The 13,829-nt window shown below is 35.9% G+C and overlaps 1 protein-coding gene across 4 annotated transcripts in view; it reads left to right on the top strand.

Moving 5' to 3' along the window:
- The window catches only part of ZNF385D (zinc finger protein 385D), a 404,459-nt gene extending 393,789 nt beyond the window's left edge, over positions 1 to 10,670 (top strand). For all 4 annotated transcript variants that reach the window (XM_064673182.1, XM_064673190.1, XM_064673208.1 and 1 more), the window contains 3 exons: positions 1,774 to 1,952; positions 3,304 to 3,405; positions 7,391 to 10,670. In XM_064673182.1, the coding sequence (XP_064529252.1) occupies positions 1,774 to 1,952; positions 3,304 to 3,405; positions 7,391 to 7,624 (515 nt within the window). In that variant the 3' untranslated portion in view covers positions 7,625 to 10,670. The remainder of the gene's footprint in view (positions 1 to 1,773; positions 1,953 to 3,303; positions 3,406 to 7,390) is intronic.
- Positions 10,671 to 13,829: the final 3,159 nt, after the last annotated feature.

Consider the following 13,829-nt stretch of genomic DNA (forward strand, 5'->3'; position numbering starts at 1 on the left):
AACTATTAAAGGATAAAAATGACAGGCAAAGAGGCTTTCATAAAGGGAGAAGAAAGGAATTTTATTGCATGCAAGTTGCATATTTTCTTACATTTTAGCTTTTGCAGCTTCGAAACCTTATAGAGCTAAATGACAGCTCTGCTTCATTACCTTTGGTGTTCAGAGTTTGCATAGTTTAGCTTGTGCCAGCTAGCAAACTGAGTATGAATGCCATTAGCTTTGTCTGAAATCTAACAAATTAAGGCTCAAAGAGGGAGCGCCAGTCAGTCAGAGTTCAATGATAGGAGTTAGAGTTCTTAGCTCCATATTGTGTGCTAATAAATAACTTGTTAAAATTATGTATATTTCCCTTTGTTTTCATCAACTGATAGCAGCTTTTGCATGAGAGTTGAAAGGGTAATTGCCTACCTCCATCTTTCTTAATTTTTAAACCTCTTCTTCTTATTAGAGCTAGTAGCATTAATAAGTTCCAGTAGAAGAGAGCCATCATTCACAATCACTATTTTTAGCACCTTATTGATTGACTGCGTAGCGAGCAGGGTTAAAAGATCTAGGGATTCAATATGGTGGCATCAAGGGTAAATAGACTTAAGAAACAGACATAACCTTAGGTTTGAAATACAGGGACAGTGAGGGTATACCTAGAGCAAAATGATCAATGGTTTTGTGATGTAATGAAAAAAAAGAAATAACTTTGGCGTGTCTACGGAATTCACTTAAATTAAAAAGGAAATTATAATTTGTTGGTAATCGTGAGAATCAAAGCCTAATCAGTTTTGAATGCTGTTTGCTGTATGCCAGATCTTCAAATGGTGAAAGTTCAACTTCATAAATCTGTACCCTTTAAACTATTTAATTTCATATGAGGGTCAGACTATAAACATTATTCTGATCAGGCTGTGAGCCAAAATGTTATTCTGAATGTTTAAACACAACCCTCCAAGTTTTAGCTGCCTATGCTATAAATTGTGATTGTGCTCACACACATACATGCTAGTAAAATTGTCTGTGTGGATGCATATAGCAATTATCAGTGGAACGGCAGTTCTGTACACAGTAGTAGTCCATTATCATCACAGACTACCTGCGTGGAAGTAAATAGTGTAAGCAATTGTTCAGTCTGAATAAAGGTACAGCAACTGAACACTGTTGTTTTCTATCTAACCTTTATTTAAAAAAAAAAAAAAAAAAAAAACGGAAAAATAAAAAAGCAAGTGCATTTTTTTCACATGCATGCTTCTCACATGTTTTAGTTTCTGTCCAGGCCATTAAGGATCCATAGGTTGCTGCCAGAAGCTTCTGCCCCTTTCTGGTTTGGAGACTAATTAGTTGATTACAGATTTAATTATAAACTATCTAAGACATACTGTTTATCAATCTGTTCAGGAGAACTACAAATCAAAGCCAACTACACCTTTAATAGATAAATTACTCTTCTTTTGCAACTACAATTCAGGTCTTATTAGCAGCAGGAGTTAACGAGAAAAGTCACACCCATTTAACTTCACATCAGGATACTTGATTGTGCTACTACTTTCTGGTGTGGCTGCTTTGTTCTAGTGCATTACCTATAGGTATGTAATTTAGTAAGTATCAGATGTAAAATACTGTTACATTAGTATGAATCTGATACAGACCAACACAGCCATATTCCAAGGCTAGAATGTGGCACCAAGAGGAGGTTCATATGATTTTATTTTAAAAAGGAAATAAAACAATGAATGCAACCCAATTGCCAAAGTTGTTTCTGTTTCCCATTTCTAATGTCTCCAGGGACTAAGCACAAAACTATGCTGGAAGCTCGGAATGGAAGTGGAACCATAAAAGCCTTTCCCCGGGCAGGCGTAAAAGGCAAAGGACCTGTGAATAAAGGAAACACAGGCCTTCAGAACAAAACATTTCACTGTGAAATATGTGATGTGCACGTAAACTCTGAGACACAACTGAAACAGGTACTCAGCTTGCAGATTGAGAATCCTTGGCTGTTTTTTTGTTTTCATAGTGGTAAAGTACCAACACAGTCAGCACGTGCCAATATAACAGTTTGTGTCCGAACGGAGCTTACAGATTTTGTCCTTTGTACTTGGCTGTCATGCTGTATGTTTTGTTTCAGATATGGTTTCCCCTTGCATGGAATATGTTTTCTCAAAAGCTCTCGATTATACATATTTCTTAGAGAGCTGCAACATATTACAAATGTCTTTAGAGTACTAGAATTGTCATGAGCTAATAAACCCTGCCATTTAGTGTACTGCATGATATTTGCCTTGACAAAGATGTGAAGATGGGTAAGTGAAAGCCAGTACTTTCACGGAGCACTGAATAACTTGCTTAGAAATGTATATGGAAAGAATTTCTAATATTTTTTATCTATGTTTCTTTCTAACTGAGAAGCAGTACAATTACACTAAGTTATGTTCAGTCATTCTTCAGATGATCAAAGCCTTCCAAAAAATACTTAGTCTAATTCCATATGCCTTTTGGAATTAAATGCTTGTTAAAGAACTTTACAAGAATGAAGATAAATTCAGTAATGGACAATAGCAATACCCTTTTTCTAGTTTCAGGGAAAAAAAAGTCTAGTTTGGTTTTTTTTTTTTGGTGACATCTCTCTTGAGAATGAAAATCAAAGTAAAAATAGTTTTTTGTTTGGAAAAGGTCCTTCAGAAAAGGGTCTCTTCTAATACTGCAATAAAGTCTGTGTAGAAGGATACTTACAAAATCTCACAGATCTTAGCAAGAAGATAGTGGATTTTGTGTTTTGTTTTTTTTTTTTTTTCTCTGTCACTTAGTTTGATATATAACCATCTTAAAAGTATCTCCAGGCTTCTCAGGGATTTAAACAATTTTGTGACCTTATTTTTTTCCTGAATAGGGGATGCTCTACTATCTAATATTCTTTGAAAACTTTCTATCAGCAGTGGATTGAATTTGATGGGTGCTTTACAGAAATAGGGAGGAGTTTTTCAAAGGCTTCTGTCTTTAACTTGATTCAGGTTCTGTTGAAGTTAGAAGAGATGAGAAAATCTATGATTTTCTCATCTCAGTGCTCAGTGGAAGCAAAGCTGAACTGAGCACTGTTGAAAATCATGGTCCCAATATGTGATGCACAAAGGATCATTCAAATTCCAACAGACCCTATTCCCTTTCATTATTGAATTAGTCAAAGTAATGCTGTTGTGGAGAGCAGAAGTCTTTAGTACTGGAGCAGTAACCTTGTGTAAACAGCACCTGAAAAGATCTGTTAAGGAACTATCACTCTTTGTTTTCTTTTTTATTCCCACCCCAAATATATTTTAACAGCACATAAGCAGTAGAAGGCACAAAGACAGAGCTGCTGGGAAGCCACCTAAACCTAAATACAGCCCTTACAACAAGCTCCAAAAGGGAACACATCCTCTAGGGGTAAGTTAATCCACTTTTTATTTCAATTTTATTTTAACCCCGATGAGCAGGACTTTCAGAAAACGTAAGTGGAAAAATGTGTAAAATGATAGGAATAGTGTAAGCCATGGCAGTGTACAAGTACATGAATGACCCAATGGAAGTTCATAAATTACTTTTCTATATACTTTGGTGGGTGTTCACTACAGCCTGTGGGCCCTTGTTTTTGTAGCTACTCTGAATTAACTCAGAAAAGAAGCTTGCTGCAAAGGTCATTAGAGAGCAAGAGACAAAAAAACCTCCAGATGTTAAACAGGACTTTTCCAGTTTTCATCAAGGACAATAGTGTTGAAATAACTAAGTAAAACTCTATAAAACATAAAACCTTCATTCTATCCTTATTTAGAAAATTGTTCAGTGTGAACAATTGTTCAGTGTGAACGAGTGAAACAATTAAAAAAATCTGTCCCTTAATTCCGCTCAGTTTCAGGATGGTTCTGGTCACATTTTCCACTGCCAGAATAAACTATCTGAAACACAATTTTTACTAACTTCAAAAGCTGAGAAAAAGGTTTACTTTTTAATAAAAAAAAACCTCTAGGATTCTGCCTTTAGTGAAGAATTAGCTTATATTGTGGGTGGGATAATGAAACATTTGACATTTATCTCCTCCATCAGATAAACTGCATGAATGTTTTATCTGCTTTTTTGTAAGGGTTTATGGATGGTTTTGGCAGAGGGAGGATGTTGATTCATTGGCCTCATAGAGATTAGCACCTTTATGTCTTGCCGTCTTCTCTAATGCAGGCAGAATATGGAGCTTTTTTTCCTGTGGAAACCCATTTCTCTTTAAACCGAGTGAAAGCTCTTTTCTTGGAACTGTGTCCTTGTTGGGGCAACCCTTATGAGTGGTATATTAATGCATGATTCAATTGTGGAATAATGTAGTGCACCACACTGGTAGATCTAACAGTAGGGAAATAGCCCCATAGGGTTTTTCAGTAATCCACCAGAAAGATCAAGGTCTCCAATACACATAAACTGTAGTGAAAGGAAAATATGAGATAAGTAGAATATGAAGTCATTAAAGCCTTTCTATCAGGATTATTATTCCTTTAGGAAATTCATTGTTTCCCAGGGGATGAAACAACTATTACGTTACTGTTGTTGTTGTACACAGTTCCCTATTTACCAGTTTATGTAATGGTAATTTCTGAGAACTCCAGCCAAGGTTCAAGGCCATTTAGTTGTTGCATAGGTAAATAAAGGCAACATGTCGTTTTCCTGCTCCCTCCCAGTTGCTCACAATATACAAATCAGACCAGAGGGAATCAAAGAGGCAAAAGGGATTTAAGAAAGAGAGAACGAGTTAGCAATAAATGAACAGATATGTGTAGTAAAATGTAGGTTGCACTAAGAAAGGAGAGACCAATTCTCCATTTAGTCTTTTTGGGTTTGAGTATAAAAACTATCAAAATTGCTGTCACTTGAAGTGCAGAATGGCACAGCAACATACCAAAGGTATGATAATTTCAATTGTAATGTAAATGGTTTTGAAGAGCTATTTCTTTACTTTTTCTTTACCCTCTGCCCCTTACTGAAACCAAGACGCTCCCCATTATTTTTTTAAGTCATTTGCTGTCACTTAGTTTACTTCATTGGAAATGGAACAAATAATGACTACTTTACTCTGAATGCTGACCTGTGTGTTAATTGGAGGTTTGAAATGAAGGTGTAAGGTACTGTATATGTTAAATATTACTAGTTTTGCAGCTACCTCGAAATCAGAAACATGTTGGTAAATTAACTGAAAAACTATCTAACTTCATTAGAAGTGCTGGATTCCTTCAGGAATGATAGGAAAGTTCTAGTCATCTAATAGAAACAGACACAGAAGATCTTTTTTTGTTCTTCATGACAAAAACTGTATAAGCATCACTCAATTGTCTAAAAAAGAAATCAAATTGAACATAGTACATTTTCTAAGCTCTTCTAGACCAAAAATTTTCCTTTGCCATGTTTTCAGTATCATTTGTACTGCTTTGTCTATTCTAGATTTGTATGCTTCAGAGATAGAAGCTTTATAAATTCCTACCATGCTATTTCAGAGTTTAAGAAGTCTTGTAATGTTGGGACATACTTGATATTTCTTTAAGCCACAAGTGTCCAGCATCCATAAAATACTACACAGGAAAAAAAAAGGTTATCAGGTGTTTCTGAAATAAAATAGCTCTTACAAAAAACATCCTTCATTGGGACTTTTAGAGCACAAAGTACTTTGTACTCAGGATTAATTTTTTTAAAATCCTTTTTCCCCTGAGATTTTTTTTTTTTCCTGTTCTAAATAAGGCTGAAGAAGGTATTTACTAAAAAATGTAAGGAAGGAGGAAAAAGTCAAATGCTCAGCAAGAGAAGAAGACAGCTTGGATCAGTGGGTGTAACAGTGATCAAGGAAAAGATCAGATCATTGCTTTTCACAGGCACCATGGGGATTTTTATATCTAACATCTATTATATCCTCTGTTAAGATAATTACAGAATTTAATTCCATCTGAGTATTTCTTCCAGAGCCTTAAAGGACCTGGAAGCCAACAGAGTTGCCAATGGGTGTTGTGAAAAGTAAAAATCCTCTATCCATCTGGATAGTAAAGAATGAACAGACTATTTGGAATATGGTGATAGTATAACGATGCAACTCACTTGTGGCTCATGCCAGAGTGCTCCTGTCCTTACTTTCTGATTATTCACTCACAAGGTACTGTTGAGTTGAAAATGTCAGTGATGTTGTGCAACTAATTATTTGAAAACCCCTTTCAATTCAAGGATGAAAAATTGTGTTTCCCTGTAAGAAGTGTCTATACTTACAGTGAGGTGTATCATGGAATGGTACATATATTCATATTCTGTATATTCAATACTATATATTCAGTTTTATGTTCTTTGGAAAAGGCCTTAGGTCATGCTAGGACACAAACCCACCAAAAGTCCATCAGAGCCAATGGGAAATTTTCTTTGCTGGTAAATGAGGTTTCTATTCTTATCTGAGAGTTATAAAATCAGAACAACAAAGATATTCAGTCTCCTGGCATCTTACTAGAAACTTGAAATCCCACTGAAAACTGCAGAAATCTATAGAGACTACTCTGATGTTCATTAGCATGCATATCAAACATAAATTCTCCTAAATAATATGAATCTCTATGAGTATTTTCCAGCAGTCTGGGAAAAACTTGAGGGTTTTGGGTTTTTTCCTTTTTTAAAAATTCTGAATGAGGGGTTTTCTTGATTGGATTTGGTAGTGCTATAGGCAAGAATGTTTTCGTAACACTTTAAAATATCTGCCATGTTTTCACAGTCCTTTGTTAGAATGAACATTATCTTAGTGAAAAACATTTGAAGACACAGTGAGATTACATGGGGCAGCACCCATTTAAACACATGAAACATGGGAGATTTTCATAACCCATGCAAGATAAGATTGCTCATTATTTGAAGCAGGAGCTAATGAAGAGGAGCTATCTGGAGATCGTAGTTTTAAGTAGAACTTGCATCTTAATGATTGAAACAAAAATATCTTCTTAGTCAGATCAGAGAATAGGATATATTTTCATTCTACTCTGGTCTCTATCATAAAGCTGTTCAGATGGAGGTCTTTTAATTGATATCTAATTCTTCCTTATTTAATTCTTGCCGAGTACATGCAGCTTTACTTCGGTGCAGATTGCCCTGCCCCTTTTTAGATTTGCCTTGATTTCTAATCTAATATTAGTTTATAAGTGTCAGTGATAAAGAGTGAATGCTGAAACTCTTTGTCCTCAATCAAATCCTTGTCCAGTGGGCGAGATTGTATCTCTTGTCACACGCCTGCAGCTCATAGAGTCAGTAGCCACCACAAGGCCTCTCTTGCTTGATTTTGCATGTATAATCTTAAGTCAACCTCCCTGTCGCGTAGCTAATATGAACAAATTATGTCTCTCTGTTTGTTTGTTTTCTCTCTTCCCCACAGGTAAAATTAGTATTTTCAAAGGAAGCTTCAAAGCCGATGGCTCCACGAATCTTACCAAATCCGCTAGCAGCTGCAGCAGCAGCTGCTGCTGTGGCTGTGAATTCCCCCTTCAGTCTTCGCACAGCCCCAGCAGCCACCCTTTTCCAGACTTCAGCACTTCCTCCAGCACTCCTACGACCAGCTCCTGGGCCTATACGGACCACCCATACTCCTGTGCTGTTTGCTCCTTACTGAACTCCAAACAGGAAATAATTGTACTGCAATAATTTTTCAAAACAAAACAAACAAAAAAATGAAAATCAAGAACATTGAACTATGCAGTGTTTATTTATAGTTTAAAGTATATATGAAGAGCCAGAACTTTTGATAGAGAACTGAACAAATTCTGAAAGGGGGAATGGGCAGTATTTTCTCCAGATGAGAACATTCCTCTTGAGCATTGATCGTTTTAGAACTGATCTCCAGCATTGACTTGTAGTGACATATAAAGCCTTTTGACTGTGCATTTTGCCACATATTTCCCTGCAATGTCTTTCCTGCTTTATGAAGCAACTTACAAATTTGTCTAAAGGGCATTAACTGGTTCCAATGTATATAAAATACTTTATTCTGTAGATTAAAGAAGAAGGAAAAAAAAGAAACACTGTGAATAGTAGTACCCTTACCAATCCTCCTGCCAAGTCAGCAGGTACTGGGTATTTATCTGAACAACAGTAGATACAATAGACGTCTTGTAAAACAGTAGTATTGTGTCTCTATCTATGCCACTAGGTTTCTAACTGAGTTGCAAAAGATAAAATGAACAAATTATGTCACTTTGGTAAGTAGTCAAAAATGATGACAATGATGTGGAGCTGTTCCTGGTGAGCAAAAATCGTTTTCCTTGCCTGTAGCAGAATGGGCAAGAAGATAATCTAGGTTAGGTAAAAGAAAGTGATAAAGAAGATCTAGTGGGGGAAAAATAATTAGGATACTGTACACAGAATGGATCGAACATTTATTTAACTGAGAACGTATGTGTACAGTGTGTGTTTATTCAAAAAGTGTAATACATACAGAATAGATCAATGCTTAAGACATGCCAGTGGACAGCAAAAAATACACTCTTGTCATGAAACAGGCCTGACACTTCAGTGTTGAGCAGAGGGAAGACACAAATGGGTTACTCATAGTCATAACTAACTAATGAAAAACAGGAGAGAAACTCTGGCCTCGTTTAAGTCAGTATGAAGTTCTTTCTGACTGCAATGTAGCCAGAATTTCATCACAAGAATGGTACATATTCTTTTTATATCACACCAGTGGGAGTGTCTGTAGATACAGGTAATATTTTTTGCAATAGGCTTAGTCTTAGAAACAGATTTATTCTCTTGTATTATTTCCTACTGATGTGATATAAAATGTTTAATATACCTATAAAATGTAAACAGTGACACATGAGATACATATTACGAGATAACTGCACATCATGGGTTTGGAACAAATGCAACCTTTAGGATCTGAAGGGACCCTTGAATTCTGTAGCTGACCGTTATGTATGGACAGCTTAAAGCCTTATATATTTACTGTGAGGCTTAAAGGGGTTGACTGTGTCCCTTTAAAGTAAGATTTATCAGGGGTATATATAGATATATTGTATATATGTTAGAGTAAGAAAAATAACTTATAAACAGAAAATCTACTATATAAAATAATTATATAACCATTGAGTTTCACATGTGGGTCATTAAGTGGTAAGTAACAAACAGCAGAGAAAAAAATAGACTTCTTGAATCTGATTCTTGCTGCCTGCTTTTTCCCATAGGGAGCTGAAAAGTATCTATTAATATTATGGAGTGCGCTGCTGAGTCACGTGCGACCACTCTGATGTGTAGCTAAGTGAAATGCCTACCATACATTTAGGCAGAATAAAATTTAAAAACATAATTTAAGTTTAAATGTGGAAATTATTCGAAAGACTTTATTAAAAGGCAGTAATGCAAAATATTGACCGTGTGGTTGCTGTATAATGCTGCCTGTGGTTAATATGGACAGGTGGGAGTATAGAGGATGGGAATATACAGCACTTTTGACTTGCAGTTCATCAGTGAGCCTTCCATATACATTCGTATTTGCCATTTTTTAAACCTCTCCGCATTTAGATTTTATAAAAAAATATATAAAGAGAGAGAAAGAAGAGGTTCCATGGATGTCTGTGTCCAAAGAATTCCAAAGAGATGCATTTATTTATCTAGAAGTATTAAAATAAGTTCTATATTATGTATTTGTATTTCATCCAGTTTGTTTGCAAACGTTTGTGCCTTGAAATGAAATGGGCTTTTGTTTATATTTAATTCACAACTATGTAGCCATGAAAAAGATGTGATGGTGTTTTCAGGGCTGATTACCAGCTGGATTGCTTTGGCCCAACTTCCAAAACAACAGTATGAGTAAGTTCCTGAAGCCAAGTTTAGACATCTAAAAAACTAGGGGCTGACATTTAAAAGGGCTCTCTACTCTACAGCTCCCAGTAAAGACATAGTAAATAAGCCAGCCTTCTAGACCTGCTCCTAACACTCAATTTAGAAAATGTTTCATTTTATTTGGGTGCATAATATATTAAGATTGGACTCCATTTTGCAAAATCTGGGACTAGGTCTTTTAAGCCTGCTTTCAAACTTCCATCTTTTTGCAGAAGCTGTAGTGCCAATGCCAGCTGTGTTCAGATTCCTCCTTGAATAGGGAACCAGTTTCCAAGGTGTGCTCCATGAACCACCATTTATCTCCAGAGGCTTTTGTAAGAGCCTGTGTAAGAGCTTGCTAAAGGAGCAGAGGAGGACTCATATTTTGGGAAAGGAGAAGATCGGGTCAGGCTATCTTTTCCCCATGAGAAAGCATGCAGATGGGAAAACAGGAGATCTACAAATATCCTGTAGGCTCTTCTATGCATAGCCTTCTGGTGCATGGACAGCTGCTGTACATTCTGCGATGTTGTTGTGATGCCATCAAAATCAACAGGCTGATCCTTGCCAAAATGTGGCCTGTGGCATGTATGGAGGCACAGTACTAGGGGCAGAGTTAATACAAATTTTGCTAGAAATAAAAGAGTGTCATTCCAACTACTTACATCAGCTAATTTGCAATGACACCTTCAGTATTCTTGGACCTCTTTTGTCACAGTGCTCTATGGAACAAGTTTTTGTTCACACAAATCTCTTTTAAATTTCAGCTGTAAACAAACTCAATTCTTTTTATGTCTCTTACTCACTACCTAATAAAGGATAAAGCCTAAATGTTAGAATGTATAGTGGATTTTCTATGCCTTGCTGTTCCACCCTTGTCTTGGTCAGTAACAATCCAATGTCCCCAGACATCAGCACAACAGTTTTATTAAATATATCTGTCAAGGAAAATACCGGCACAGCAATCTGATGGGACAAGGAGAGCTTCTGGTCAAGGGTATGTCCAGAGCAGATGACAGTGGAGGTAGCAAACAGAAGACACTTTACACCTACTTGTCAATACACCCAATATGGAGAGCATTATAAAAGAACAAAAAAAGACATCATATTTCATATTACAGTAACACTCCAGGGCCAAGAGGAAGCCTAAAGAACAAGGAAACAGATCATTTCATCGAAGACACAGTCACTCACTGGAATTACAGTTTGAAATCAGCCTGCGGGGAAATGCCTGGGTATGAACTCAGAAAAACAAACAGGTTCAGGGATGTTTTCTTAAATTCTATTCAAAGTGTTAAAGAATGACTATTCTGTTCTGATCCAAAGAGATGGTATTTTTGTGGGAGGGATATATATATATTTATATTTTTATGCTATCTGAATTTTTCCAACTATCTCTGGCTTCAAACTTCTGTTCTGAAGGATCATTATTGCTCTGAACCATGAAATTAGTTACCTTCTTGAAAGCTGCTGTAAAAGCTGATGTGAGAGGACAGTAAGCAAATGGTATAAATATGATGATCTAAAATGAAAAAAAAATGAACTGGCCATGTCAAGGAATATTGTATTTGAAAAGTATACATCTTTATTTTAGAATAAATTATATAAAATTATTAAAAAGAAGAATAGCTAAATAAAGTTAATATAATTAGAAGAATTACATCTGTCATTTTAGTACTGAAATATTGCAATTGGCTCTGTATTTTAAAGGATGGAAAGACTTTTTAGATGCTGAATCAATGCAAGGATGCTGTTGGTAAATTTAATGTCTCACATTCTTTATCTTTCATTTATATCAGGAATATCATAACTGAATGGACCTTCATTTAGTCATTTCTATTCTAATCCCCAAAAATACAGTAGAGTATTGGCCCAACATTCCCTGAACTGAAGTCATGCTCTGTTTCTGTTTTCTACTACAAGCAAACACATAGTTTTTAGAGTCTCTTCAAAGCATCCCGGGGAATTGGACATAATTTTTTTTTTCAAAAATAAACATGATTTTATGAATGTAAGACTGACACTGAAGAACAAGACCTGAAAATATTTCTTCACAATTACAATATTCTTATGGCTAAATATAAAGCACCAATACCCAAATTGTTTGGTTGCTCAAATCTTTTTGAGAACATGTGAAGTCGGAAACCTAAACAACTTTATAAGTGTCCTGGTTTCAGGATTAACCCACAACAATAAGTAATCTGGTTTTTTTATTAACAGGTGTCTGAATTTTCATCTTTAATTTACTTCAGTACAGTTTAGGCTTCAGGAATCTAAGCACCTAAATCTCCCAAGAAAATAACAGGGGGGTTCCTGTTTATCAAGATGCACATGAAAATGTGAGCCTATGCTATAAAATATTACTTTTTTTTTTGACATCACACTCACTGTTTATCTGTAAGTGCCATTCCTTCAGTGCCAATCAATCATACAGAAAATTCTGAGCTGAAATTCAGTATGTGACTAAAAGAAATAGTAGTATTATCTTAAACTAGCTGAAATCTCAGACACACAGTTAAAGGTTTAGCCAAGGACAAGAGCTTTATGCCCTCTCACTCCTACAGGTTTATTAAAATTCAGGACCATTTAGGAGTAAATGTAACTATCTCGAGGATGGTTATTACATAGCCTGATCTGAAATGTCAGCAGCTGACAGAGTCTGTGTTCCAGGTTGAAATAAAGAATACTGTGAAAACCATAATGTTCTTAACCCTGGGACTCCTGAAAGCAGCTGCAAAAATCTTTGACTTCGGTAGAGGTAATTTTTTGCTCTTAGTGGCCGAGGCCTTTTGCAGTCGTGCTGTGTACTGCAATTAGGTGTCATTCAACTCTGATTTAATATTGATACTTTGATAGAGAAATTCGGCTAAACTTGAAACATAATTAGTGGCTGTCTAGTTCCTGTGATCAGCTTCATGCCGAGACAACGCTTGGGCGGTGAAATAAGAAGAAACAAAAGGGTCAATGCAAAGAAACAGGTGGACTTATTTGATCCTTTTTCCTCGTGCAGTGTTCTTACATGGAACTTGTGAGGCAATAACAATCTGGGACATTGGAGAGTTCCCGGATAAAATAGTAGGGACCTTGAAGGTCATAAAATAATTTGATGAGAAAGATGATGAGAAAAAACCTAAAAGATTTTCTTCAGCTTAGATACCACAGTGACATTGTAGCAATGGTCTTCACACTAGTCACACTCTCAGCCACACTGACATTTTTACTGTTCACAACACAAACTGAGTATTTGACATCCATGATTAGAAACAAGCATAGTTAATGATACTCATAGTATATGTATTGGACACTCAATTGCAGGACACAATAATTTTCCTTGGAAATCCATGTATTCATGTCTGTTCATACTAGCCAAGCTATCACTGCATCTTGTCAACACCTGGGTCTCCAGGGAGGATGTCCATATTTTTTATTTGTTTCCATTCCTATTCAATTTTTCTTCTTTGTTTTTTTGTTCATAATCTTATCTGTCATATGAATTAACAGAATACATAAAATTAAATATGCATTTAAGAAGTAGGTAACCATCAAAGCCCCTGTTGGCTCATTTGATCAGAGTAAATAAACTGAATAAAAAATTTAGAGCAGCAATACCGTAATAATAGTAACATATTGTGAACAGAGAACCTGTGTATACTACAGTGTTCATTACCTGATCTAGTCAGAGTTTTATGACATAGTCAGCATTTTAGTCTTTCATAGTTTTCTGAAATGTTCATCTTTTGGGATTCTTCAAAGGTTTAATTAAATATAAACATTATTTCTTATGTTCAGTAACAACACCTATGTATTTCTGAACACAAAGACAACAGAAAAAGGGATAAACCCCACATACAAATGCCTGCAGCATTTGTAAACAACTTCAGCCCTTTCTCTGCTTGTAGCATTTACCATGGGAACAGTTCTCATTCTCCCACTCCCCCCTTTCAAAGTATGATCTTTTGTTTAGACATACTTGCAATGTAGTCTTGCCATGACATTAT

The sequence above is a fragment of the Pseudopipra pipra genome, chromosome 1 (genome assembly GCF_036250125.1).
Source record: "Pseudopipra pipra isolate bDixPip1 chromosome 1, bDixPip1.hap1, whole genome shotgun sequence".
NCBI lineage: Eukaryota > Metazoa > Chordata > Aves > Passeriformes > Pipridae > Pseudopipra > Pseudopipra pipra.